The sequence below is a fragment of the Sus scrofa genome, chromosome 12 (assembly GCF_054392235.1).
Source record: "Sus scrofa isolate SSC_HxYL_T2T_F1_AM1 chromosome 12, Sscrofa_HxYL_maternal_Yorkshire_Landrace_v2.0, whole genome shotgun sequence".
NCBI lineage: Eukaryota > Metazoa > Chordata > Mammalia > Artiodactyla > Suidae > Sus > Sus scrofa.
Genome location: NC_139394.1, coordinates 6,227,229 through 6,252,777, shown reverse-complemented (window position 1 = coordinate 6,252,777; position 25,549 = coordinate 6,227,229). Strand labels below are relative to the sequence as shown.

General features: G+C 56.3%; 1 protein-coding gene across 5 annotated transcripts; it reads left to right on the top strand.

The window, feature by feature from the left end:
- The first annotated feature begins 10,657 nt into the window (after positions 1-10,657).
- SLC16A5 (solute carrier family 16 member 5) lies at positions 10,658-25,157 on the top strand. Of its 5 annotated transcripts, XM_084983739.1 has the most exons (6): positions 10,658-10,773; positions 11,937-12,119; positions 15,822-16,080; positions 18,760-18,903; positions 21,592-22,401; positions 23,761-25,157. In XM_084983739.1, exons 3-6 carry the CDS (start codon positions 15,882-15,884, stop codon positions 24,006-24,008), a joined length of 1,401 nt encoding a protein of 466 aa, XP_084839865.1. In that variant the 5' UTR covers positions 10,658-10,773; positions 11,937-12,119; positions 15,822-15,881; the 3' UTR covers positions 24,009-25,157. The 5 variants fall into 5 exon arrangements, with proteins under 5 accessions (XP_084839865.1, XP_084839864.1, XP_003131280.3 ...); XM_003131232.5 differs by lacking the exons at positions 10,658-10,773; positions 11,937-12,119 and adding an exon at positions 12,890-12,994; XM_021066656.2 differs by lacking the exons at positions 10,658-10,773; positions 11,937-12,119 and adding an exon at positions 15,522-15,650.
- Positions 25,158-25,549: the final 392 nt, after the last annotated feature.

The window sequence follows — 25,549 nt, the reverse complement described above, 5'->3', positions numbered from 1 at the left end:
AAGAAAGAAAGAAAGAAAGAAAGAAAGAAAGAAAGAAAGAAAGAAAGAAAGAAAAAAAAAAGGCATTGGAGTTCCCTTTGGAAAGTAAGGAAAAAAAAAAAAGGCATTGGAGTTCCCTTTGGCATTGGAGTTTCCCTTAGGGATCCAGTGTTGTCACTGCAGTAGCCCAGATCGCTGCTGTGGTACAGGTTTGATCCCTGGTCTGGGAACTTCCACAGGCTCAGGGGGGAAGAAAAGGCATGGATAAGCATAGCACTCATATTTGCTGAAGATTATACCACTCCCACTGCTTCTCAAACCAGGCATTAGGAAACCTGGTGCATTTCAGGTAGATCCAGGATCAGGCGAAGCCCAGTGGGGCCTCACCAAGGGCACAAAATTTAAGGGGAGGAGCCAAAAATATCAGAAATCAAGACAATATTTTAAGGCAATATTTCCCCAAATCAAAATGAATGCAAAAATCCATGTTGGAAAGATTATCAAAATTGTAAACGAAAACCCGTCTTTTCTGACCTGACCTGTTGCTTGTCCTCCCGGCCCCATGCCCACCACACGAATCGCAGCCCTGGTTCCAACCAAATTTTATTCATGAAACCAAGGGATCACTCCACTGGCCAGAATTCATTGGTCTGCCTTTCTAAAAATATTACCTTTAAATTGTCGTTAAATTATGGACCTTGATTACTTGAGTTTTGCTGGTATCCCTGTAAATTTTGAGCTCCAGGCAAGCACTCCACTCATCTCACTCCAGGCAGGGGTGTCCCATGTCTCGAATTTAGTAGCTGGACCGGGGGGGTGGGGGGCATGGATACCAACGGTTCTGCAAGCTCGGGTTGCTCACACCCCAAATGCCTATAACACCCTGTTGTTAATGATGTGTATGTAACCAGTGCTTCCAATGACAAGTTATATAAGTTATATAAGCTGAGCCACTCGGCTTGCCAAAACAAATCACCAAGTGTCAGACGCCCAGGGGCAGCCATTAAAAGGCTTTTGGGCCCCTGCCAAATGTTTCTGAAAGCTGAATCTTCCTCATTTATGGCTACAGATTCTTCCTGCCTGGAGGACACGTGCCGTGGTGCTTTTGTGTTTCACAGGCAATCGGAGATGACACCAGCGGTTAGGTTCCTGCCCAGTTTGCTGCAGTGTTCCTTAAATGTGTCCCGTACAAGAGACACCCAGTCTCCATCCTGGTGCAGCTCAGAGGGCTTGGAGGGACAGACCCTAACATCTGTCACGGCGGTGAGTATATCCAGCCACCTGCTGAGATAAAGACTCTTCAGGGGAAGAGACAAAGGAGCCAGCCCATGTGATACATCCTTAGGTGTCCCTAAGGAAGAGAGGTTGACCTGAGACGTGGAGAGTGGGGCAGCTGGTGGGTGGGGTGGCTGTTGGGGTGGAGACAGGTTGTTTCCCCCTCACACACACTGAGCTCCCACTGAGACAGTTCTCAGCAACCATGATGCGGGTGTTTAAGCATATCAACCCCAAAGCCAGATGTCCCGGGTTCAAATCCTGGCTCTGCCGCTTCAAACTGTGTGACCCTGGACAGGTTACTTAACCTCTCTGTGCCTTAGATTCATCCTCTGAAAAAAAGGCAAATTAACAATAATGCTCACCTCACAGAGGACTTAGTGAGTTAACCTACATACCTGACTCTTTCTACTCATTCAACAATATCCACTTGGGGTGAGAGGTGATAGAAAAAGCGGGAAGAATATTCTTCCTACAGACAGTGGGGACAAAGTGATGAGCTCAGACAGACTCAGTCCGTGCCCTCCAGTGATGGCAAGAGAGAGATTAGTCACAATCATTTAAATCAGGAGTCAGTACACTAAGCCCATTGCCTGTTTCTGTATAGCTTGTAAGCTAATAAAATTGTAACCTTTTTTTTTTTTGCTTTTTTAGGGCTGCACCCACAGCGTGTGGAGGATCCCAGGCTAAGGATCCAGTTGGAGCTGTATCCACTGGCCTATGCCACAGCCACAGCAACACCAGATCTGAGCCGCGTCTGATCACGGCAACGCCAGATCCTTAATCCACTAAGCGAGGCCAGGGATTGAACCCGCGTCCTCATGGCTGCTAATTGGATTTGTTAACCACTGCTTGAGCCACAATGGGAATTCCTGTGACATTTTTTAATTGGGAAAAAATAATCAAATGAAGGATGATATTGGAGTTCCCTGGTGGCTCAGTGGGTTAAGGATCTAGCATTATCACTGCTGTGGGTCTGGTTACTACTGAGGTGAGGGTTTGATCCTTGACCTAGGAAGTTCCTCATGCCTCAGAAAAAACAAAAGAGAGAGAGAGAGAGGAAGGATAATATTTGGTGACACATGAAAAAAATTATATGACAAAGTTCAGTGTCCAAAAATAAAGCTCCATGGGAACACAGCCATACTCATTTGTTTTCCTTTTGTCTGTGGCTGCCTTTGCCCATGATGGCACAGTTACATAGTTGGAACAGAGACTCTCTGGCTTGCGAAGCTAACATATTTACCACTTGGCCCTGAAGGAGTGTGTTCACCCCACAGTGGGCAGGGCCAAAGGGAGAAGCAGGTGAGCTAGGAAGAGAGAGAGCCAAGGGGACCAGCCTTGCCAGGACGATCAGGGAAGGCTTTCCAAAGGAGGTGCTGCTTGAACTTCTATCTGAGATGACAGAAGACAGCCGGCAAAGAGGGTGCTCCAGGTGGGGGCAGTGGGGGGTGGACAGCAGCAGCAGAGTCCCCGAAGCTGGGGGAGCACGACAAGCGGAGTGAAAGCTGGGGTGTTGGGAGGGCGGCCAGCGAGGGAGAGCGATTGGGGACAGGAAGGGAAGGCAAGGGCCAGGCTTCAAGGGACCTTGTGGCCACACCGGGGGCAGCAGAGGCCGTCGTCACTGGCAGGTTCCAGCTGATGTTGCGTTTGGGGGAGGTTGAGTCACACAAGGGAAGGTGCCAGGTTGGATCCCTGGGCAGGACATGGAAAGTCTGGAGTGATGGGTATAAAAGCGATGGTTAGAGCTGCAGGTGTGGAGTGAGAAAAGGATGGGGTGAAGGCCGGGGCCTGTGGGACTCTGCCACTCAAAAGTTAAGAGCAAGAAACAAGAGTGGCCACAGAGTTCCCGTCGCTGCTCAGTGGTTAACGAATCTGACTAGGCATCATGAGGTTGTGGGTTCGATCCCTGGCCTTGCTCAGTGGGTTAAGGATCCGGCGTTGTCGTGAGCTGTGGTGTAGGTCGCAGACACGGTTCAGATCTGGTGTTGCCGTGGCTCTGGCGTCAGGCTGGTGGCTACAGCTCCGATTCGACCCCTAGCCTGGGAACCTCCGTATGCCATGGGTGCGGCCCTAAAAAGACAAAAAAAAAAATAGACTGGCCACAGCCACAGGAGGAAATCCAGGAGAGAATGACGTTCTGTAAGCTGAGGAAAAAGCAAATTTCAAGGACAGAGGGGCCAATGGGGCCAGATGCTTGAGCCGGATAGGAACTAAAAATGCTCACTGGGGGAAGTTCCTGTTGTGCCTCAGCGGGTTATGAACCCGACTAGTCTCCATCAGGATGCAGGTTCGATCTCTGGGCTCGCTCAGTGGGTTACAGATCTGGTGTTGCTGTGAGCTGTGATGAAGGTCGCAGATGTGGTGTGGATCCCGCGTTGCTGTGGCGGTGGTGTAGGCCGGCGGCTGCAGCTCCAATTCAACCCCTAGCCTGGGAACCTCCAAATGCCTCGGGTGCAGCTGTAAAAAGACAAAAAAAAAAAAAAAAAAAAAAAAAAAAAAGCCTATTGGATGCGGTAACATGGGAACGACCAGAGGGGCAGAAGTTTGGTTTAGAAGGCGGAGGGGTGAGTGGCTCAACAGGATCGGTGGCATCTCGGGAGCCCTGGGATGTCGGTTCGATCCCCCACCAAGTCAGGCTATGTAGGGCGGAGGGGTGGGAGCTGAGAAAGATGTGAAGGAAGGTGGAGTTTTGTTCCTGGTTCATCTTAGGAGCGACCCAAGCTGGGTTTAAATGCCAGTCTCCCACAACAGCCTGCCCGAGTTGGTTTGGAATTTCTCTGGGTAAATTTGTGCCCTGGAGAAATTTCAGATTTAGCAGGAAATGTAAAAAAAAAAAACCCAGATGGAGTTCCTGTGGTGGCTCAGGGGAAACGAATCTGACCAGTGTCCATGAGGAGGCAGGTTCGTTCCCTGGCCTCACTCAGTGGGTTAAGGATCTGGCATTGCTATGAGCTGCGGTGTAGGTCTAAGACACAGCTCGGATCTGGTGTTGCTGTGGCTATGGTGTAGGCCAGTGGCTATGGCTCTGATTCAACCCCTAGCCTGTGAGTCTCCATATGCCTTGGGTTCTGCCCCAAAAGACCAAAAAAAAAACCCTACAGTCCCCAAGGGAAGGAGTCTAAGGAGGCAAGGGGCAGCCAAGGGGCACCAGGGAAGACCCCAGAGAAGGCGGGCCTGGGCTGCCCTGCAGGGTGCGTGGCCCCATCAGACCACAACTGCATTGCGCACCTCTGCTGTGTTTAGTGTCCCCTAAAATTCATGGCCACCCTGAACCTCAGAACGTGACTTTATTTGGAAACAGGGTTTTTGCAAGTGTCATTGGTTACGACAAGGTCACACTGGAGTAGGGCGGACCCTAAAGCAATGAATGGTGTCTTCATAAGAAAACAGGGAGTTCCTGGAATTCCTGCCGTGGCTCAGCGGAAACAAATCTGACTAGCATCCATGAAGATGCAGATTCGATCCCTGGCCTTGCTCCGTGGGTTAAGGATCCAGCATTGCCATGAGCTGGGTGTAGGTCACAGATGCAGCTCAGATCTGGCGTTTCTGTGGCTGTGGTGTAGGCCGGCAGTTACAGCTCCGATTCGACCCCAAGCCTGGGAACCTCCATATGCTGCGGGTGCGGCCCTAGAAAGACAAAGAGAAAAATAAAAAGAAACCAGAAGTTCTCTGGTGGTTCACTGGGTTAAGGATTCAGCATTGTCACTGCTATGGTGAGGGTTTGATCCCCGGCCTGGGAACTTCTACATGCTGTGGGTGTGGCCAAAAAAAAGAAAAAGAAAAAAGAGAGAGGAAAGAGAAAACAGAGCCATGGAGACACAGACCCAGAGAGCAGATGAAGCAAAGGTAGCCAAGGATTGCCGGCAGCCAGGGGGCGGGGAGGGAGGCCTGGAACGGATTCTAAGAGCCTCCAGAAGAAACCAACCCTGCCAACGTCTTGATCTCAGATTTCTGGCCTCCAGAACTATGAGAGTAGAAATCTCTGATATCTCAGCCCCACCCCAGACCCGCTCCAGCTGTGGTCCTTTTTAACGGTGTCACCTGTTGAGTGTTGTGCTAGGTGCTTTTCTAGGTGATGGAGACACCAAAGCAGACAATTCCCCCAGGTGATCCTGGTTCTAGGAAGCTGAGCCATCAGGGGCCACCAGGGAAGACTCTCCAGAGGAGGTGGCACTTGGCCTTCATCACCGTGAGCAGTAGGGCTCATCCAGGGTGACGTGGTAGCATCTGTGAGAAAGCAGGGAGGTGGCTGGTGCTACAGAAGGGATGGGACCAGGTAATGAGGGGCTAGGAGAAATGTGAACTTGGTTCTGGTGTGCTCTGGCATGATCCACTTTGTTTTATTTTTATTTTTGCTTTTTAGGGCTGCACCTGCAGCATATGGAAGTTCCCAGGCTAGGGGTCAAGTTGGAGCTACAGCTGCCGGCCTACACCACAGCTACAGCAATGTCAGATCTGAGTTGTGTCTGTGACCTACACCATAGCTCACAGCAACACGGGATCCTTAACCCACTGAGGGAGGCCAGGGATTGAACCTGCATCCTCATGGGTACTAGTCAGGTTCCTCTCCACTGAGCCACTACGGGAACTCCCCAGTTTGTTTTAAATGGACAGTTTTGAGGACATCAGGGCGGCCAGGGTGGGGAGAACTATGTGCAGTTTGGGTGCCAGAGTCAGGCTGACTGGGAGGGAGGAGAAGGGTGCTGGAGGTGAGGTGAGGGCACAGGGCGGGGGGTGGGGGGCAAGAGGGCAGAAATGCACGTGGGGTGAGTCTGCTGTCAGGCACAGGCACAGGGAGTATTGGGAAACGGGTGGCAGAGGAGAGCCCTGCCAAGGTGTTGGCATATTGGTCTGTGAACTCAAAGGGGGAAGGTCTTCCAGCGCAGCCTTGAAAAGCGGGGTGCTGTTGCAAGATGAATCTGGCGATCCGGGCAAGGAGCTGAGCAGAGAGACCTACCAAGGCTGAGTCTGGGCCACGCAGGCTCAAGTGGCCCCAACGCCAGGAAGAGACAAGGCAGGTGAGCAAGATGGCAAAGGGAAGAGGCAGTGGAGCTGACAATGGGCCGGATGGGAAGATGAAGGCAGAGGGGCGGGGGGGTGGGGAGAGCCCCCCCAATCAAGTCAGAGAACAAAGATGGGGCCTGGTTGGAAGAGAAAGATGGTGTGGGCAGTGTGGGGACAGGCTGATGCAGGTGACAATGAGAACATCTGGAAGAGAAGGGCTTGGAGCTCCACGGAGGAGAGCGCGTGGGCGGGAGGAGGAGAGGCGACAGCGTCCAGGGTCTGGCAGCGGCTGCCTGTCTGGTTTACGAGCATCGCCCCTTCCCACAGACCCGCTATCAGGACAAGGCTCTGGACAGGGACACTCCCAAATCAGGGGGTACGAGCCACCCTGCGGTGTCTCTGCTCCTGCTCCCCAGGCTGGCCCCAGCGTTAGCCAGGCTGTGCCCCTGAAGGGGAGTGATCAGGACATCTATGCTGCCCCCCTGGAGGTGGGGGCTGGAGCGGAGGGGGGCCAGGGTACCCCCAATGTCAGGCCCACAGCTACAGCCAGCCCTGGGAGAGAGACTGTGTACCTCAGATCTGAGGCCAGGGGGTCTTCTGGGGAAATAGCCAGCTGAGTGGCATGGCCTCCAGCTGGCAAGCTGCCACCGGCCCTGGAAGAATAGGGCAAACAGGCACGGGGGTTGGGGTGACATGAGGAAGGATAGAGGTGCTCCCTGGAGCTAGTGGAGAAGGAAAGGGGCCTGTGAACAAGAAGGCGCCCGGGGGCCGGGTCCCAGCAGCATCCAGAAGAGCCCGGACACACTGTGTGCTCGTTGTCCCAGCAGAGGGCACTCCGGCCATGCCATGCCAGGAACACCACGGGGTCACAGCCAGAGGCCAAACCTGAGGAGAGGGGCAGAGGGCCCAGGAGCCCATCCTGGAGCTTTTGAGTAATTAAAATATTTTAAAAGGATCCCAGGGGAAAAAAAGGAGTTCCCACTGTGGCTCAGCAGTAATGAACCCGACTAGTATCCAGGAGGACGCAAGTTCAATTCCTGGCCTTACTCAGTGGGTTAAGGATCCAATGTTGCCGCGAGCTGTGGTGTGGATCAAAGATATGGCTTGGATCTGGTGTTGCTGTGACTGTGGCGTAGGCTGGCAGCTGCCACTCCGATTGGACCCTTAGCCTGGGAACTTCTATATGCCGCAGGTGCGGCCCTAAAAAAAAAAAAAAAAAAAAATCCCAGGCCCTGGGCTTGGGGTGACAAGACCCAAGATGGAGTGACTTTGATGGGCAATACTCCATTCTTTTCCTTCAGCCAAAGGGGCGGTAGCTGGGCGGGACTTAGGGCCTCGCACCGTGTCTGTTGACCCATATTATTATGGCGGGTATTAGCTTGTGCTACGCATGGTCCTGAATGCTGGGGAAGCAAGTGTAGATAAGCCCGGCAAGGATGCTCCCAAGCCTCAGGGAGCTTGGTGGGGGAGACACACAACACTCAGCAACATCGATGCCTCAACATGGGAGGTCTGGGAGGACTTCCTGGAGGAAGAGGCTTCTACGTGGACCTCTTAAGGCCAACCAGGGGCCAACCAGATTAAAAACAAACAAAAACAAAAAACAAAAAAAGAAGGATCACCAGGACAGAGTGTTTGGGGAAAGGGAACCACCGCGTGTGTGCAGAGGTCTCAGGGGGTTGGCAGACCAGCAGCAGAATGTGGTCGTGGTTGTGATTGCTAGTGATAATGGCAACTGTGCTGTTAACTACTAATTATGATTAATTCCCAAAGATTTATGGTTTTGAGCAGGTGCGTCAGTTCCCTTATCTATAGCAAGGTGACTTTTCCAACTCTGAGTCCCTGGGCCGCCACCCTTCCTTGACAGCTGTCATAGGCCCAATGGAACTGGGCCTGGTGACCAGGCTGAGCACTCAGACCTACATTTAGGGAACAGAGTCACAGAGGAAGGCTGGGGAAGGCTGTGGGGCCTGACTGAGGGAGCCACAGACCCTGGCTCTGAGCTCTGCAGCCGCGGTGGTCATGCTCCAGCCCGGTGGGAGCCTCGTTCTGGAGAAGTGCCTAGAGCGCAGGACGGTGGAAGGGGTGTTCCCGTAGCTCTATTGATTTCATCTTGATGAAGCCGAAGTCAAACTAACCTTTGAGGTTACTGGGGGTGGGGTGCCCCAGAAGACAGTGAGGTCCTGGAAAACCTCCCTGCTTGATTTTTTTCAGAGCAGGTAAGAGCCTCCGGGAAGCCCCCAGTTATTGAATGCCTGGGTTCTGCTAGAGTAGCCAGGGATGCAGTGGAGGGCGGCATCCAGCCTGTTCTGAGTACTTGGGGCAGGAACCGCCACTCACAGTACTGGGCCAGCGTGAGAGAGGAGGTGCTTAGATGGTGCAGACCCCAGAGTATGATCCCCTCTGTCCCCAACACAGGACCTCCCAAGGCCTGGGACCATCCCTTTAGGACCATGGGATAAACTTAATCCCCTCCTCCCAACGTTTGTATTCTGGGAAACTCAGGCTAGGCAGTCAGAGCCAAGCCCAGCCCAGAGATTGTCAGCAGGAAAATGAACCACAAGCACATCAATGACAGACATCTAAGATGTGCGGTACAACTTGACACAATTCACATAATTCACCCAGAAGTTAAGCCATCCTAGTGTGTGGGTAGTGGTAGTGCATTGTGGGTTTGATTTGCATTTCCCCAGTGAACAATGACGTTGGCTATTTGCATATTTTCTTTGGAGAAATATCTATTCAGATCCTTTGCCTTTTTTTTTTTTTTTTTTTCAATTTTATGGCCACACCTGCGGCATATAGACGTTCCCGGGGCCAGGGATTGAATCCCAAGTGCAGCTGCGCCCAAGGCACTGCAGTTGGATTCTTAACCCACGGGCCCACAGTGGGAACCTCCCTTTTGCCCATCTTTAATGAGGTTATTTGTCTTCTTACTGTTGAGTTGTGAGAGTTCTTTATATATTCTCAATACAAGCTCCTTATCAGATATATGATTTGCAAATATTTTCTCTCATTCCGCGGGTTATCTTTTCACTTTCCTGATGGTGTCTTTTGGTGCACAAACGTTTTTATGTTTTTATTTTTTTGGCACAACCAGGGCATGTGGAAGTTCCCTGACCAGGGATCAAACACAGCTGTAGCAAACCCAGATCCTCAACTCCCTGTATTACTCAGGAACTTCTAAAAGGTTTTAATTTTGATGACCTCCAATGTATGTGTTTTTTCCTTTGTCAGTTGAGCTTTTGGTGTGGTGTCGCAGAATCCATTGCCTATTCCAAGGTCATGAAAATTTACTCCCGTGTATTTTCCTAAGACTTCTGTTGTTTTAGTTTTTGCGTTTACAACTGTGATCTCTTTCTTTCTTTTTTAATGGCCTAAGGTTGAAGTCCAACCTCTTTTTTTTCTTTTGAAGGCCACACCTGTAGTGTGTGGAAGTTCCCCGGCTAGGAGCGGAATCAGTGCTGCAGCTGAAGCCCATGCCACAGCCCCTGCAACACCAGATCCGTGCTGCATCTGTGACCTACTTGCAGCAAGGACAGCTCCTTAACAGCTGGGCAGACCAGGGATGGAACCTCTGTCCCATGGACACTCTATTGTGTTCTTAACCCACAACGGTAACTGCCCATCCTCATTCTTTTACGTGCAGATACCCAGTTTTGCAACATTTACTGAAAAGACGATTCTCCCCGCCCTGGATTGTCTCAGCATCCTTATGGAAAATCAGCTGACCATAAATGTCTGGGTTTATTCTCAATTCTATTCCACTGATCTATATGTCTACCCTTATGTCAGCACCACACCGTCTTGATGCCTGTAACTTTATAATAATTGAGTATTTTAAACAAGGCACACCAAGGGCTGGCTAGGTGGGCATGAGGCCTGCATTTCCAACGGGCACATGCAGGGGTGGTGGGCGTCCTCTAACCTGCTCCCAGGGGTCCACCCTCTTCTCCACTCCCTGACAGCTGCCTGCCTGGGCTCCTCCGGTGTGGCCCTCAAAGCTCTAGGTTTTCCTTGGAAGGACCCCTGAGCAGCTAAAGCCGCCAAAGCAGCTGGCCTCCAACCTCACTCGCGCTAGGAGGTGGAGTTTCTTAATCACACGCTGCTTCCCTTCCACTCCTGGGGCCCTAGAGCCCAGAGTGGGCGAAAAATCGAGAAGCTTGAAAGGCAACAAGTGGGCTCTGCAAACAGCCAATAAACTCGCCTAGCCGGTGGCGTCGAGAGTCCATCCCCGACCCGAGGGCGGTCGGGGCCGCTTGTAGAACTGGGTGAGGTGGAGATAAGGGGTTCGGGCCCTGGCCACGCCTTCCTGCCTCCCCCCGCCCCCCGGGCCGGGCTCCCAGGCGACGCGAAGGTGGCCCCGCCCACCGGCGCCCCGCGGCCCGCCCCTCCGGGTCCCCGCTGCCGCCCGCCCCGGCGTCCGGCCGCCTCCACCGCGGGCGGGCCGGGCCGCAGGAAGTCGCGCCGGGTGGGAGTGGAGTCTCCCCTCTGCCGGGCCCGTGCGAACCGGTGAGCGGGCTCCCCGGGCCCCCCACAGCCCCAGAGGCGTCCTCCCCCGTCGGGGTCTCAGTCAGTGCCGTCGCAGACCCGCCCCGCCGTGGGCCTCCCGGGCCCCTTCCCTCCTGGGAGGGTGAGGATCCAGAAAAGCCTCTAGTCCGGGTCCTGGGCCGCCCCAGCCTGGGAGGGCTGGGGACCCCCAAGGCGTGAGGGGTTAGGGGATAGGCACTCTCCGAGGCCTGGCCTGACATCTTCCCGGGCGGGCGCCGCCTCGACGTCCCAGAAGCCCCACGCAGAGGAGATCCGTCTTGGGGAGGGTGGGAAGCCGAGTGGAAACTAGATCCGGACGTCAGGGATTGCGCCCCGGGGACAAAGAGGTCTTGAGGTTCCCGTCGCCTAGCCCATCCCCCCTCAGGCTGTGGTCAGCTGGCCCCGGGCCGTGGGCTGTGGGGACGCGTTTGGAAGCAGAGAAAGGAGGAGGGTGTCTTGCCCCAGCGCGCCCACCTCCGGAACGGCCTCCTTCCTTCCGCGGCCCATGCCGGGTGCGGGGGTTCGAGGGCTTGTCAACCCCAAGCTCAGGCTGGCTCCTGCCGCTCGCCCGCCCCGCGGGAACACTGCTGCTGCCGACCCTGTGTCCTGGGCTTCAGGCCCGGGATCCTGCCTCATATGGAGCCTGGGGAGAGAGGGGGTCTCCAGGGTTTGGCCATCCTTCTGCTTCTGGTGAGGCTAGTGGTTCCTCCTTTTCCTCTCACCAGCTCTCCTACCACTGCTGGAAGGAGCGGAAGCGGCCCCTCCATCCTGCACACCAGCCTCCTAACCCCAACCCCTGCAGGAGAGCTGCTGCTCAACCCTTTTACTGGTACCTGCCAGCTCCAAGGGACGGAGAGCGGATTCTGAGGGCCTAGCTGGGCCTCTGTGGTCAATTGGGAAGCCCTAAAAACAGCCAGAGGGGCTGCGTGTGATGGGAGAAGGACAAGAGATGTCACCTGAACATCTGCCCTGCCTACCCACCCGGCTTCAGGCCACCTGGCCGTGAAGCTGATCTCACTCGGGGCAGGGAGTCCCTGAGGGCTGAAGTCGGCAGCCCCTGGCGACAGCTGCTCACCTCCAGTCCCGGGAAGTGCCAGTGAAGAGACTGCAGCTGCCTCTCCCCCCTTGTCCCAACCACGAACCAGGCAGTGATTGGGACTCATGGTTCCCAGTTCAAAGGGAAGACCACTTCTCTGCTGGGGCGGAGATGGAACCAGAGCCCTCGTCTCATCTCTGCTCCCCTTGAGTTTTCTGGAATGGACCTACCTGCCAGGAAGCCAGGTCACCCTTGCCAGGTTCTGGACTTGCCTGCCCTCACGGGAACACAGGTGGGTCCCATGAATATTAACTTCTGAGCTCAGCTGAGGCCCGGTGCTGGCCTGTGACCAGGTCCCCGCTCCGAGTGTAGAAGCGGGGAGGAGGGGCTGGGTGACCGTGAGAAACCGGGGAAGGATCCACTCCAATGTGATGCGAAAACTACTGTTAAGGAGAGGAATTCTATTAAGGAGAAAGGGCCTAGGAGTTCCCGTTGTAGCTCAGCAGAAACGAATCTGGCTAGCATCCAGGAGGACACAGGTTCGATCCCTGGCCTCGGTCAGTGACTTAAGGATGCAGAGTTGCCATGAGCGGGGGTATAAGTCTCGGACTCGACTGGGATCCCGAGTTGCTGTGGCTGTGGGGTAGGCCGGCAGCTACAGCTCCAATTCGACCCCTAGCCTGGGAACCTCCATATGCTGCGGGGGTGGCCCTAAAAAGACAAAAAAAAGGTGGGGGGAGAAAGGGCCTAGACCAGCCTGGGGTGGGAGTCAGAATAGATTCTGCCAGGTGCTGGTGGGGCCAAACCTTGAAGGACCCACCTGATTCTCTCTGACTAAGAATTTTGGAATCTCTGCTCAATCTCGAGGGACCAACCGGACTTCTCCCTCGCTAAGGATTTTGGAATTCTCAGCAGCCAAGCTCCTGAGAAGGAACCAGCTTGCTGGGGGAGGGGGCTGCAGGGCCAACAGGACTTAAAGCCTGTGGGTGTCACCTGGGAGTTGGGGGCGGGTGGGAGGGGACAGCCTCCAGGTGGAAAGCCGGAGTCTACAGGGCAGGGAGCAAAGGTGCTTAGGGTTTCCTGGGTTCTGACTGTCCCGGGAGGCAGGAGGCGTGGAGGGAGGAGAAGCTGAGAAGAGCCGGCTCCACTGAAAGGTTCAGAAGGAAGGTAGGTACAGAGTCAAGGTCAGAATCGGACCTTGAGAAGTAGCTGCTGCTAAGGGCGCTAGAGACCTCTCCACAGAGGGTAGGACAAGGGCACAGGGGCCCAGAGCAGGGGAAGGGGCTGGGGTCCGCCACGTGTCTCCTTGTCCCACCCCGCCCCCTCTGGTCAGGGACCGCGTGCTGCCCTGAGGGGAAACCATCAGGGCTCTCCGGGGCTTGGGAGTGCTCGGGGTGGGGCGCCTTGAGGGGACAATCAGGAGGAAATGAGGACAGAGGAGGAAGGCTGGTGGCCCTTCTGGGACGAGGGGAAGGAACAGGCAGGTCCAGAAAGACGGAGGGGGCGCCGTGGGCGGGGAGGAGGGGTGGACTCGAGAGCAGGGTGGAGAGACTTGACATTCACAGAGAGGATCAGGTGGCGCCAGTGGCCTTTCCGTTTGCTGAGGGGACAGAAATCCTGGAACGGGGGAGAGCCAGTGTGCTGGAGGAGCCGGGATCTGAGGTTTGCCCCAAGCCTGGGGCTGAGCCAGGAGGATGGGCTGGGGGACCTCTAGGGCCAGTGCCACGTGCGGGAGCCAGGAGGGCAGGAGGTGCTCCCAGCCGACACACGGAACTCAAGGTCACACACACACACACACACACACACACACACACACACGCACACACTGAGGCGAGGATGGACGAGCTGCTCACCTTGCAGGGCTCCTGGGGGTCCTCTGGGGAGGGGGCCTTGTGCCCTGAAAAGGGGAAGGAGGCAGTCAGGGTGGATCCCGCTGAGGTGCCTGGTCAAGCTCCTGGGCCTGGGGGAATGTGTGGGGTGCTGGGCTTGGCAGGAAGAGGGTTTCATATTTCTGATAGTTTCCTGAGTTTCCCTGGATCTTCAGGACCTGAGGCTAAAAGGAGGGAGGCTGTGGGAACAGGAGCTCCTGGGACCCTTTGGCTTCATCGAGACCAAGGCTGCTCCCAGTGCCCACAGCCCCAGCCCTGAGTATGGGTGAGGTGTGGGCCCTGGGGGGCAGGGGAGGGCCAGGATGGAGGGGCCTGAATCTGGGGAGCGCATGGGGCTCCGAGGCCTGCTTTTTTTTTTTTTTTTATTTCTGAGGCCTGCTTAAGGCAGCTTCTGTGAAGGGAGGAGTGGCCCAGGTGGCTACAGGCAAGGAACTAAGTCAAAGATGCAAGGGTGTGAGTGCATCTGTCTGCATAGCATGTGACTGTGTGTGTGTGTGTGTGTCTGTACATCTGTGTAGCATGTCTGTGTTCATTTAACTGTCTCTGGGCTTGTCTGAGCATGATTCTGTAAGTGTGTATCTGCATATGTGTGTGTATGAGTGTATGTGTGAGTCTGTATGTGTTTATGCACACCTCTGTGTGTGACTGTGTGTGTCTCTGGACTTTTCTGTGTGTGTGTCTTTTTTTGTGTGTCTTTTTGCCTTTTCTAGGGCCGCTCCCACAGCATGTGGAGGTTCCCAGGCTAGGGGTCTAATCAGAGCTGTAGCCACCGGCCTACGCCAGAGCCACAGCAACATGGGATCCGAGCCACATCTGCAACCTACACCCCAGCTCACGGCAACGCCAGATCCTTAACCCACTGAGCAAGGCCAGGGATCGAACCTGCAACCTCATGGTTCCTTGTCGGATTTGTTAACCACTGCGCCACGACGGGAACTCCCTCTGTGCATGTGTCTTTATAAGCATGTGTTTGCATATAAGTCTGTGTGCCTGGGTGGCTCTGTGTTTCTTTCTGCCTGTGTGTGTCTGCGTGTGTGTCTTTGTAAGTGCGTGTCTGCGTGTGGGTGTGTGTAGCTGTGCTTGTCTGTGTGAGTGTGTATCTTGACATACATGCATGTGTTGTATGTGTATATGGTACACGCTATGTATGTTAACATGTGTGTATGGTGTTCCTGTGCATTGTGCTATGAATTGTGTGTGTTGTGTATGTGCTTTATATGTTTGTGTCATGTGTTGGATATGTGTGTTCATCGCGTTGCATGTGTGTTCTGCTGTGTGTTGCATGTATGTGTGGTATGTATAGTCCATGTGTGTTGCATATTGTGTGTGTTGTATTGTGTGGTGTGTGTATTACATGTGTGTGTGCAGTGTGTGTGCAATGTGTGGGTGTGTTGCATGTGTGTGGTGGAGGAGCCCGGAACCCCTTGCTCCATTATTCAGCCATTATTCAACATGGCTGTAGCACTCGCCTCTTGGCCCCGAGCCCCTTGTGCCAGGAGCGTCATAGGGTGATTTCGGGGGGGCCTTCCCCTGGAAAGCTGCCTGGACGGTGCCCTCGTTTGGCTATGCTGTGTACCCTCCTCCGCTGCCTCGGCACCAGCTTGCTTGCTTTGGCCACCAGAGCGGCACTGACAGTGACAGTGTGGCAGTTTGTGTGACAGTCCCTGCTGTGAGCAGGAAGCCTGCCTGTGAACATGTGAAAAGGTATCCAGGGGTGCCTGCAGGGACCTTGGGACTACACTGACGGGAAACTTCTGGTCCATTCTACAAGTGGTTACTGAGTGCTTGCTTAAGCAGGGAGGGGCAGGGCTGGACCAGGAAGTGCCACCTGCTGACCCAAGTCAAGTCAAACCAAAAGGAATTCCATCCACCTGCCTCATCTCGCTGATCCATCTCCTGCTGGTCCCTCCTGCCAGGCTTGCTCTGGGAAGTAGGTGAGAGGAGATGCCAAGGCCAACGCGTGGGCCTCTAGCCGCCTCTCGGGAGGCGGTGCCCTTCTCTGATACCTGGTACTGAGGCAAGAGGAAGGGACAGGTTCAGCTGCCCAGGGAAGGTGGCAGGTGAGCCAGGAAAGGACTGGCAGCTCCATTCTGTTCCTTCCCCAGGCACCCCGGGCAGTGGTGGCAGTGGTGGTGAGGCCGGGCCAGCAGCATTCATAGCGGAGGATGCCCCAGGCCCTGGAGCGCACGGAGAGCTGCTGGGCCTGGATGGTGCTGCTGGCCTCCGTGGTGAGTCAGGGCCTCACCCTGGGCTTCCCCACCTGCATCGGCATCTTCTTCACCGAACTGCAGCGTGAGTTCCAGGCCAGCAACAGCGAGACCTCCTGGTTCCCCTCCATCCAGACGGCCATGCTCCACGCAGGGGGTGAGCAGCCTGGGGGAGACAGAGGCGGGAGGGATGGAGGCGCCCTGGGGGCGGGGGAGAGGAAGCCACAGCCACCCTGGCCTCCTGGGTCCTTCTCCCTGGGGCCACAGGTTTCACGCTGAGCTGTGAATTCCTCAGATTTCATCCGATTTCAACAGGGCCAGTTCCCCTGCCTGGCATCCCCACTGAGCTGGGGCGGGGCTGAGGGTGGGAAGGCCTCTAGGCTATGAAGCCCCAGTCACAGGTCCCCTCAGGTGACGGTGACATCCCAATTGCCAGGCACTCAGCACCAACGGGAGGAGGAGCAACTTGGTGTCCCGCTGGGGGGAGGGGCACCCTGAACCTCAGTTTTTTCCTCTGCACCATGCGGGTGACACCCGGCATCCCATCCTGCCCACCTCCCGCACGGGCTTGGAGAGGTCTGCGGGCTCGGGCGATGGAACTGGCTGTGAGTGATGAGTGTTGAGACCCTCCTCAGGGCTTCAGGACAGGAAGGGGGCGGGAGCAAGACGGGGGCAGGGCAAGAGCCCCTTCTTTCACCAGGAAACGGGGGGATTGTTGTCGGTGCTGTGGAGGGGGAGTCCTGCTTGGCTCCTCTGGGAACGTGACCACCTCACCCTGACCCCAGGAAAAGGGACGGGGGGGCTGCCCAGGAGGGTTCTCCACAATAGCCTCGGGCCCCAGGCCCACTCCGCTCCTGGGAGCTCTGCAGGGAGACGCCAGGGGCAGTGACTTGGCGAGGGGAGGAGCAGGGGAGGGGGCTCTCCCCAGGCCGCTGGTCTCCCTGCTTACCTCCTGCCCCTCCCTCCACCTGGCACCAGCAGCCTGCTTGTTATTCCAGGTCCTTCGCTCAAATTGGGAAGGCTGGCATGACCCCTAAAGCGGCTGCTTGGGGCATGGGCTCCGGGCACGGAGCAAGGCCTGGCCCAGACCACATAACCTTTTTTGCCTGTAAGGTTGGGCCGAAGTGGAGTCTCAGATGGTTCCTTCCCTGTCACTCAGAGGGGTCTGGGCCAGGGGCTGGGGACCAGGTGACTGGTTGGGGACCCCACACTCTGCAACCAGCTTTAGACTCAGGCCTAGCAGGCATACCACCACCTCAGTTGGCCTGGGAGTCCTATCTGTCTGTCAGTCTCACATACACACAGACCTTCAGCCCTCACGCCTTCAGAGTAGTGTAGAAAGTTGAAGGTTGTCCCTGTTCCGAGGTACCCTGGCCCCCTCACGTTTGAGAGATGAGGGAAGCAAACAAGTACAAAGGCCCTGCCAAGGTTGCAGAGTGAGTTCAGGGTAGAGGCGGCAGCCCTGCCTCCCAGCGCCCCAGCCCAGCCCCCTCTGCTGTTTTAGCTAAGCTGGTGCACATCCCAGTCCGGTGACTCAGGCCTTTCCCCAGTGTCGCTTTCCAAAGTCAGGCCAAAGTGCAGGTGAGAAAGATATGTGGGTGGGTGGTCATGTCCACTTCCAGGCCTGGCCTCCTCTCTGTGGCCGCCTCTCCTTGATTCCCTCTGAGGATGGGCCACTCACTTCCTGTTGTTCCCTTACTGCTTCTGGCTCACACACCATACATCCCCTCTCCACCCCTAAACATGCAAACACACCCCCGTGCATGCCCTCGCCCTGTCCCTTTGGCTGCACTCTGGGAGGGCAGCTCTAGAGAAACATGGGAGCAGGGCGCCTGGCACACGGGGCCTGCCAGGTGTTAAGGAGCAGCCGGCCAGGACTGGCTTTATGTCTGCTCTGCGTCTGGGCTGGAGGGAAGGCAGCTCGGGGCGGGGGTGGGGTAGAGGAGAACAGGTCCCTCTCCGCCAGGAGCCAGACGTCTGAGGCAAGACTTTGGTGGTGGCTGGGGGTGGTGAGAGGGGGGAGCAGGATCCCCAGCTTTTCTCCAGAGCAGCCCAGAGGCCCAGTTGGCCCACACTGGACAGGTCGGACGGTGGCAGGAAGACTGGGCCAGTCTTCTTGAGGATGCAGGGAGCAGGGGCTGGAGGGGCTCACCATGATTTAGCTGCCCTGGGACCCTCGCCCATCGAGACAGACCCCCGTGACATCCCAGGTCATGAGCCAAGCCTCTTTCACCTGGATGGAAGCGGCCTTGGGTCAGTGCAGTCAAGGGCCTCAGTCTACCTCTGGGCCTCCCTGTCGGGGTCAAGGGTATTTGCAGTACCGCACCTCATAGCTGGCCAGACATCACCCAGTCTGAACCCTCGTTCTCTGGGCAAGTCCAGGCAAAGGGATGGCCTTTGTTTGGCCCGTAGCCCGTCTGTGGCAGGGTGAGGATCAGAACCCAGGCCTGTAGGCTCCAGGCTTGTGCCCTTTAAACCACTGCTAGGGAAGTCCCTTCATGGCTCAGCGGTTAGCCCAGCTAGGATCCATGAGGATGTGCGTTCGATCCCTGGCCTCGCTCAGTGGGTTAAGGATTCAGCGTTACCCTGAGCTGTGGTGCAGGTCGCAGATGTGGCTCGGATCCCACGTAGCTGTGGCTGTGGTGTAGGCCGGCAGCTGTAGCTCCGATTCAACCCCTAGCCTGGGAACTTCCATATGCTACAGGTTCGGCCCTAAAAAGAAAAAAAAAAAACCACCACAGGCTTGTTGCTGTGGAACCCCTCCCTCAAACCCACTCCCCTCCTCCCTCCGACCTCCTCATTCAGCTGCCACCTGCCAGCTGCCTCCTCCCCACAGGACCCCTGTGCAGCATCCTGGTGGGACGCTTTGGCTGCCGAGCGACGATGATGCTGGGAGGCGTGCTGGCCAGCCTGGGCATGGTGGCGGGCTCCTTCTGCCGCACCCTTGGCCAGCTCTACCTCACGGCAGGATTCATCACAGGTGACTGTCATTCCGTTTCGAGAATTACAAAAGGTACCGGGGAAGCAGGACTGAAGAGAGCAGGCAAAGCTCCTGATCTGTGGCTGCTTTACCGTCACGTGGGAGAGAGGAACAGTGGAGGATTCAATGAGAAGGACTGTATCTGATGGTGGCAAACGCCTAAGAAGACAGGACAGCTGATGCGATAGTGTCTTGGCTCGGGCAGGGGTGGCAGAGAGGAGACAAGAGGTAGAAAAACTAGACCAGCCAATTGCGAAGGCAAAACAGGGTTGGAAGAGGTCACTGCTTTCAACATGCCAATCAGGGAAGGCCTCGCAGAGAAGGTGACATTCCGGCTTAGGGAAGTGAGGGAGTTGCTACCAGGCTCTCATTCCAGGCAGCAGGAACAGCCAGAGCAAAGGCCCGCAAGGGCTCAAGGAGCGATGAGGTGGTCCAGAGGGTAGAGGGGAGTGAGCAAGGGCTCAAAGCGGTGAGGGGGAGGCCAGAGCGGGGGTTTAGTTCCTAAAAGGTTTTGTTTGTTTGCTTTTTAGGTCCACACCTGCAGCAAATGGAAATTCCCAGCCTAGGGGTCAAATCGTGACCTACAGCTGCCAGCAACAGCCACAGCCACAGCCACAGCAATGCGGGATCCAAGCCACTGAGTGAGGCCAGGGATGGAACCCATGTCTCCATGGATACTAGTCGGGTTCGCGTCCACTCTGCCACAACGGGAACTCCCCTAAAAGGTTTTGTAGTGAGATGGGAAGCCGTCGGGGGCTTGGGCAGAGGGGGGATGATGTCATCCAGCCACCGCTACTCTGGCTTTGGGACTAGGGGAGCGGCAGAGAACAGGTAGGGGGGTGGTCATCTCCCAGGCTGGAGGCGCCGCACTCAAACCCAGGGGGGTGCGATGGAGGGGTTGGGGTCCAGGATGGCCCGGTGAGGCACAGAGAAGGACAGACAAGGATGGCTCATGGTGCCAAGAGCCAAGACGGCCAACTCTGAGGTTTTTTGCCCTGTGTTGCTGGAGGATGGAGGAGCTTCTAACTAGGATGGGGAACCTAGGGGAGGAGCAGGTTTGTACCTACCCCGTCTGGAGTGCAGGGAACAGACCCTGAGCTGGAGCAGGCAGCTGGAGACTCCTGCGATGGCCGAGCAGAGGTATGGTCTGCTGCCCCCACGGGGATGGCAGAGGATGGCTGAAGGAGCCTGAGGCCCAGGACTCGGGCACTCCAGTGATTAGTGGCCTGGGAAGGAATTGACAGAGGGAGAACCAGGAAAGTGACGTTTCTTGGGAAAGGAAGTGAGGGACTGTCAAGCCACTGTTGGATCAGACCAAGTGGGGACCAGACCCCATCTTTGGCTTGGCAGAGTAGAGGTTGGTGACCTTGACAGGAGGAATTCTGAAGTAGAGGTACGGATGAAAGTCTGATTGGAATAGGTTCAAAGGAGAATGGGAGGGGGGAAATTGGAGACAGTGGAGATAAACAATATTTACAAAAAAAATTTTTTTTTTGTCTTTTTGGGGCCACACCCGTGGCATATGGAGGTTCCCAGGCTAGGGGTCGAATCGGAGCCGTAGCTGCTGGGCTACGCCACAGCCACAGCAACTTGGGATCCGAGCTGCATCTGCAACCTACACCACAGCTCATGGCAATGCCAGATCCTTAACCCACTGAGCGAGGCCAGGGATCAAACCCATGTCCTCTTGGATGCTAGTCGGGTTCATTAACCGCTGAGCCACGATGGGAGCTCCAATATTTACAAAAAATTTTGACGTAAGGGGAGCAGAGAAATGGGCTGGTGCTTGGAAGAAACTGGGGTCAAAGAGAGCTTTGTTTCATTTTAATGGGAGAAATAAGCAGGAGAATGGTCCAGAAAAAGAGGAGAAGATGGGTGCTGCAGGAGAGGGACATAGTTGGAAGGGCGTGCCTTTGAGTAGCCAGCATGCAGGGCAGGGGCGAAGGGGTGGTCCCGGACTGTCCATTGTCACGGGCGGGAAGGCAGGAGGTCAGCTGGGGCGGGGGGGGGGGGTGCCAGGTGCACAGAGGACCAGGCCTGGTGCTCATCTGAGAGGGTGGGGGAGTGGATGGTCGAGGGAACCGTAGTGGCACTTGGGTGGCCCAAGGCCACCCCTGAGGCCAGTGGTCATGGTGTGGCTGTGCACTTTCTCTCCAGCACGTTCGGCTGTGTACGGAGTGGGAGGTGGCGTCTGAGCTGTCAGGAAAGTCTGGGGGAAGCATATTCCAGCTACAAAGGTCCACAGAGGTGGGCAGCTTAGCGGCCAGAGGATGAGAAGGAAACTGATGGGACTTGATTGTGGTGAGTGACAGGGAGCGGGGCCTGAGAAGGAGACCAGAGGCCAGACCGTGCAGAGCCTTGCAGGGCCCAGTAAGTACTCTGGCTTTTTTTTCTAGGCGTGATGGGAAATCTTTGGAAAGTGTTAAGCAAGGGAGACTTAACCTGATGTGGGTTTCTGACCATCCCCTGGTGCTGTGCCAGCGGGAACGGGGGTGCACAGCCCCGCCCCTGGAGGGCAGGTCGGAGAGTGGAATGCCTCTAGGGAGTTAGCAAGAAAGGCTGATTCCACCTTCAGTCCCCGGGGACCTGGAAGTGGGTCTGGGCTGCAACGGAAGAACAGACCTGGGACCTGACCCTGGGGTCGCTTGCTGCGTGCCCCCTGGAGCTGGTCCCCCCCTCTCTCCACAGGTCTGGGCATGTGCTTCAGTTTTCAGTCGAGCATCACCGTGCTGGGGCTCTACTTCACCCGCTGGCAGGTGCTGGCCAACTCACTGGCCTCGACAGGCGTCTCCCTGGGCATCACGCTGTGGCCCCTGCTCTCCCGCTACCTCCTGGAGGACCTGGGCTGGAGGGGCACCTTCCTCATCTTCGGCGGGGTTTTCCTCCACTGCTGCGTGTGTGGGGCCATCCTGCGGCCCGTGGCCACCAGCGTGACCCCTGAGACCAGGGAAGGCCCCACTCCACCTTCCAAGAGACCCGCGAACAGCTGCCGGGCAGCGTGCGATCGGGCCATCCAGCGCCACCTGGCCTTCGACGTCCTGCGGCAGAACGCGGGCTACCGCGTGTTCACGCTGGGCGTCGTGTGGATGATCATGGGTTTCCCGCTGCCACACGTCTTCTTGGTGCCGTACGCCATCCGGCACGGGCTGGACGAACACAGGGCGGCCCTGCTCATCTCCATCATCGGCTTCAGCAACATCTTCCTGCGGCCCCTGGCCGGGCTGGTGGCGGGCCGGCAGGTCTTTGCCGGTCACCGCAAGTACCTGTTCAGCCTGGCAGCCCTGCTCAACGGGCTCACCAACCTGGTGTGCGCGGCATCCGCCGACTTCCGGGTGCTGGTCGGCTACTGCCTGGTGTACAGCGTGTCCATGAGCGGCATCGGGGCCCTCCTCTTCCAGGTCCTCATGGACATCGTCCCCATGGACCGCTTCTCCAGCGCCCTGGGCCTCTTCACCATCCTCGAAAGCATCTCCATCCTCATCTCCCCGCCACTGGCTGGTGAGCCCTGGGCGGGGGGCACATGGGAACAGTCCGGAGACGGGGGCCCTATCTGGGTCTCCGGGCATAGAGAATTGGGATCTGGGATTTTCTCAGGCACCTCGGAGAACTGACGCTCAAGGTAGAAACAGTTAAAAATAAGGATTTTCACACCAGACTTACCCGAGCCCTCCCCTCTGTACCTCTGTTTTCTTACCGGTAAAGTGGGGATGATAGCAGAATCTACCTCAGAGGCTTGCTGTGAGGACCACAAGTGATAGAGCAAAAAGCTTAGTGGAGGAGTTCCCGTTGTGGCTCAGCAGATTAAGAACCCAACTAATATCCATGAGGATGTGGGTTCAATCCCTGGCCTTGCTGAATGGGTTAAGGATGCAGCGTGGCCATGAGCTGTGGTGTAGGTCACAGGTGGGGTTTGGACCTGACATTGCTGTGGCTGTGGCGCAGGCCGGCAGCTGCAGCTCCGATTCAGCCCTTAGCCTGGGAACCTCCATATGCCGTGGGTGCAGCCCTAAAAAAAAAAAAAATACCAAAGTAAATAAATAAATAAATAAAAGCTTAGTAGAGAGCCTGGCCTATGGCAAGTGTGATGCACGTGTTTGGTGTTATTAAAATTCTGGTTCTCTCACCTGCTGCGTGTGGGACCCAGGGAAGTCCTTTTCCTTCTCTGAGCCACAGCGTCATCACACCTGGCATAACCATCGATACACCCACACAGATAGCGGGGTGGGCAGGGCTGAATACAGAGTTCTAGTCCCCCCATTCGGGGCTCACCTTCTGGTGAGAGTTGGGGGTTAAAGCAAAGGGGCCCCTTTGTGATCACGATGGTGATTTGTGCCGGGAGGGGACTCACTGGGCAGCTGAGAGTGTGGCATTCAGGGTAAAGGGGAAGGCTTGTGAAGCCCATGGCTGTGGGTGGGGGTGGGGGTGCGGGAGTCAACAGGCCGGTGGTTAGTTCACTAGGACGGTGGGGACTCCAAGGGTGGCCCTGGAAGTCCCAGTTTCCAAGGGAGCTCTCCAGGGGGGGGGTACGGGCGGCTGGGGTGTGGCTGAGCAGATATCTTAGCGCCACTGGCCCTTGAGTCCTTGGCTTCCTGCCACCAAGGGTGAGGGAGACATGACCTTAAATGCATTTTCAGCCCAAGGACTCTCCCTGACCCGGGCCAGGACTGGTTTAGTGTTGCCTTCTTTATTATTCAACAAACACCCATCGAGGGCCTACCGGATGCCAGCCACAGGTCCTGGTACCAGGGGTGCAGCCAAGACACAAACCCCCTGAGGTCACAGGGCTCACAGATCAGTGGGGATCAGGGGAGGCCTTGTAGCCCCAGGCAGTGGCCTAACTTTCTCTCTGTCCCCCAGGACTCCTCCTGGACACCACCACCAACTTCAGCTACGTTTTCTACATGTCGAGTTTCTTCCTCATCTCTGCCGCCCTCTTCATGGGTGGCAGCTTCTGGGCTCTGGGGAAGAAGGAGAGGCACCGCCAGAGGGCTGAGACCGAAGAGGCCCTCCCGGAGGCCACTAAAGAGCAGGGCCTCGCTGGGGGGGACACAGACGGTCCCAAGAAGCAGCCACGCCTGGAGATCATGTATGTGACCAGCGTCTGAGCCCCGGGGTCACTCACACGTGTGACCAGAATCTGCTCCGAAGTCAGGGGGTCCTGCCTCAGCCCGGGAATGGGGTGTCTGGCTGCTTGGCCAGGGGCTGGGGTGAAGGGCTGCCCAGGAAGCCTGAACCAAAGGCCACCCGGGCTCTGCACGTCTGGACTCAGCCAGGAGCTGGGCCCCCAGAGGCTGACCTCCAAAAAAACCTTCCATACTCCAGGAGCGGGTCCTCCTGGCTTTTTCCTTGGGCACCAGAGTACCTGGGGCCTGGGACAGTGGGTCTGAGCCTGGCTCGGGTCTGTCACAGCCGGCCCGGCTCAGCTGGCTGCCTACCGCTGCTGCTACAGCTCAACACACTGGACCTTCAAGTCCAGCCTGGATGCCTCCGATGTGATCTCTTTGTCCTTCACCCTCCAGACAATGCCAAAGAGCCTACCCTTCCCCCGAGTCCCCCACCCCTTCCCAGCTGGCCCCACCTCTGCCTGACAGCTGCCCCCAGCACAGATTGCTAGGCCTCAGCCTCGTGCTGGCTGGAACCTTAGGAAGAAGGACCTGTGAGCAATTGAGTCACGGTGCTGGGGGCCAGGCTGAAGGGCCAACCTGGATGCAGGATTTGGACAGATTAAATGTTGCTGGAGTACCTGTCCTGGCATCTGTGCAGGGACCCCTGGCTGGGGTCCCAGAATGAGTGGCGTCTGCCCTAGGGTCTCCTCCTTCCTTGGCCCCAACCTGTATCTTGGCTGGGAAGAGGAGTTTGGGTATGGCAGAAATCAGGGCAGGGCCCCAGGACCTCTGAAAATGGAGCTGCTTTAGCAGCAGAATCCCTTTCTCAGCCCCTCCTGTCATCCTGTTCCCCCTGCTGTGTCAGAGATGTCAACCCAGGGGGTAAGTAGCCGGCTGGGCCTACTGCCAAGCCACCCCTGCTCCCCATTGGCTTGTGCTGCTGGCCTGGAGGTCACAGCTTCTCCCATATGCTTTCTGGGCTGGTGCCTTCCCCGAGGTCATCACCTGAGGGCTGGCTGCCATCAGCCCAGACTTGTCCCAACAGAATACTGACCAACTGAGGGAATGAAAAACAAGGTTTGTTTGCATTGCACACGAAAACATTTTCCGCAGCAGGTAATAAACCCTGTGACCCCTGAAGTTGGAAAATAGGCCTGGAGTCAGTTTTTCCTCGTCCCCCTTCAGGGCTACTCTCACCCAGGACCTTGTTTGTTGATTCAAGTGCACCCAGGCTCCAACAAGAAAACCTTATCAGGAGAATCGATTTTCTTCTGTGACCCAACTCCTGCCTTCCTCCTGCGCGCTCCAGCTGGCACAAGTAAATGTCCTTGGGAACATCCTTCTCCAGGACCCATGAGTGCCCCCTTCTGGCCAAAGGCAGTAGTATAGAAATGAAGCAAAGGGCTCTGGGCTGGGATAGAGCGTGGAATTCAAGTTTGACTCTGCCACAATTTGCTGTGTGACTTTGGGCAAATTGTTCACCATCCCTGGGCCTTGAAAAGCTAAAGTCTCTTCCAGTTTGAAAGGTCTGACCCTGAAGA

Excerpts from the sequence above, each read along its gene's own strand:
- SLC16A5 (XM_084983739.1), top strand. The coding sequence starts at position 15,882 with ATGCCCCAGGCCCTGGAGCGCACGGAGAGCTGCTGGGCCTGGATGGTG. Across the intron at positions 16,081-18,759 it reads GGCCATGCTCCACGCAGGGG|GACCCCTGTGCAGCATCCTG; the intron begins GTGAGCAGCCTG and ends TCCTCCCCACAG. Across the intron at positions 18,904-21,591 it reads CACGGCAGGATTCATCACAG|GTCTGGGCATGTGCTTCAGT; the intron begins GTGACTGTCATT and ends CTCTCTCCACAG.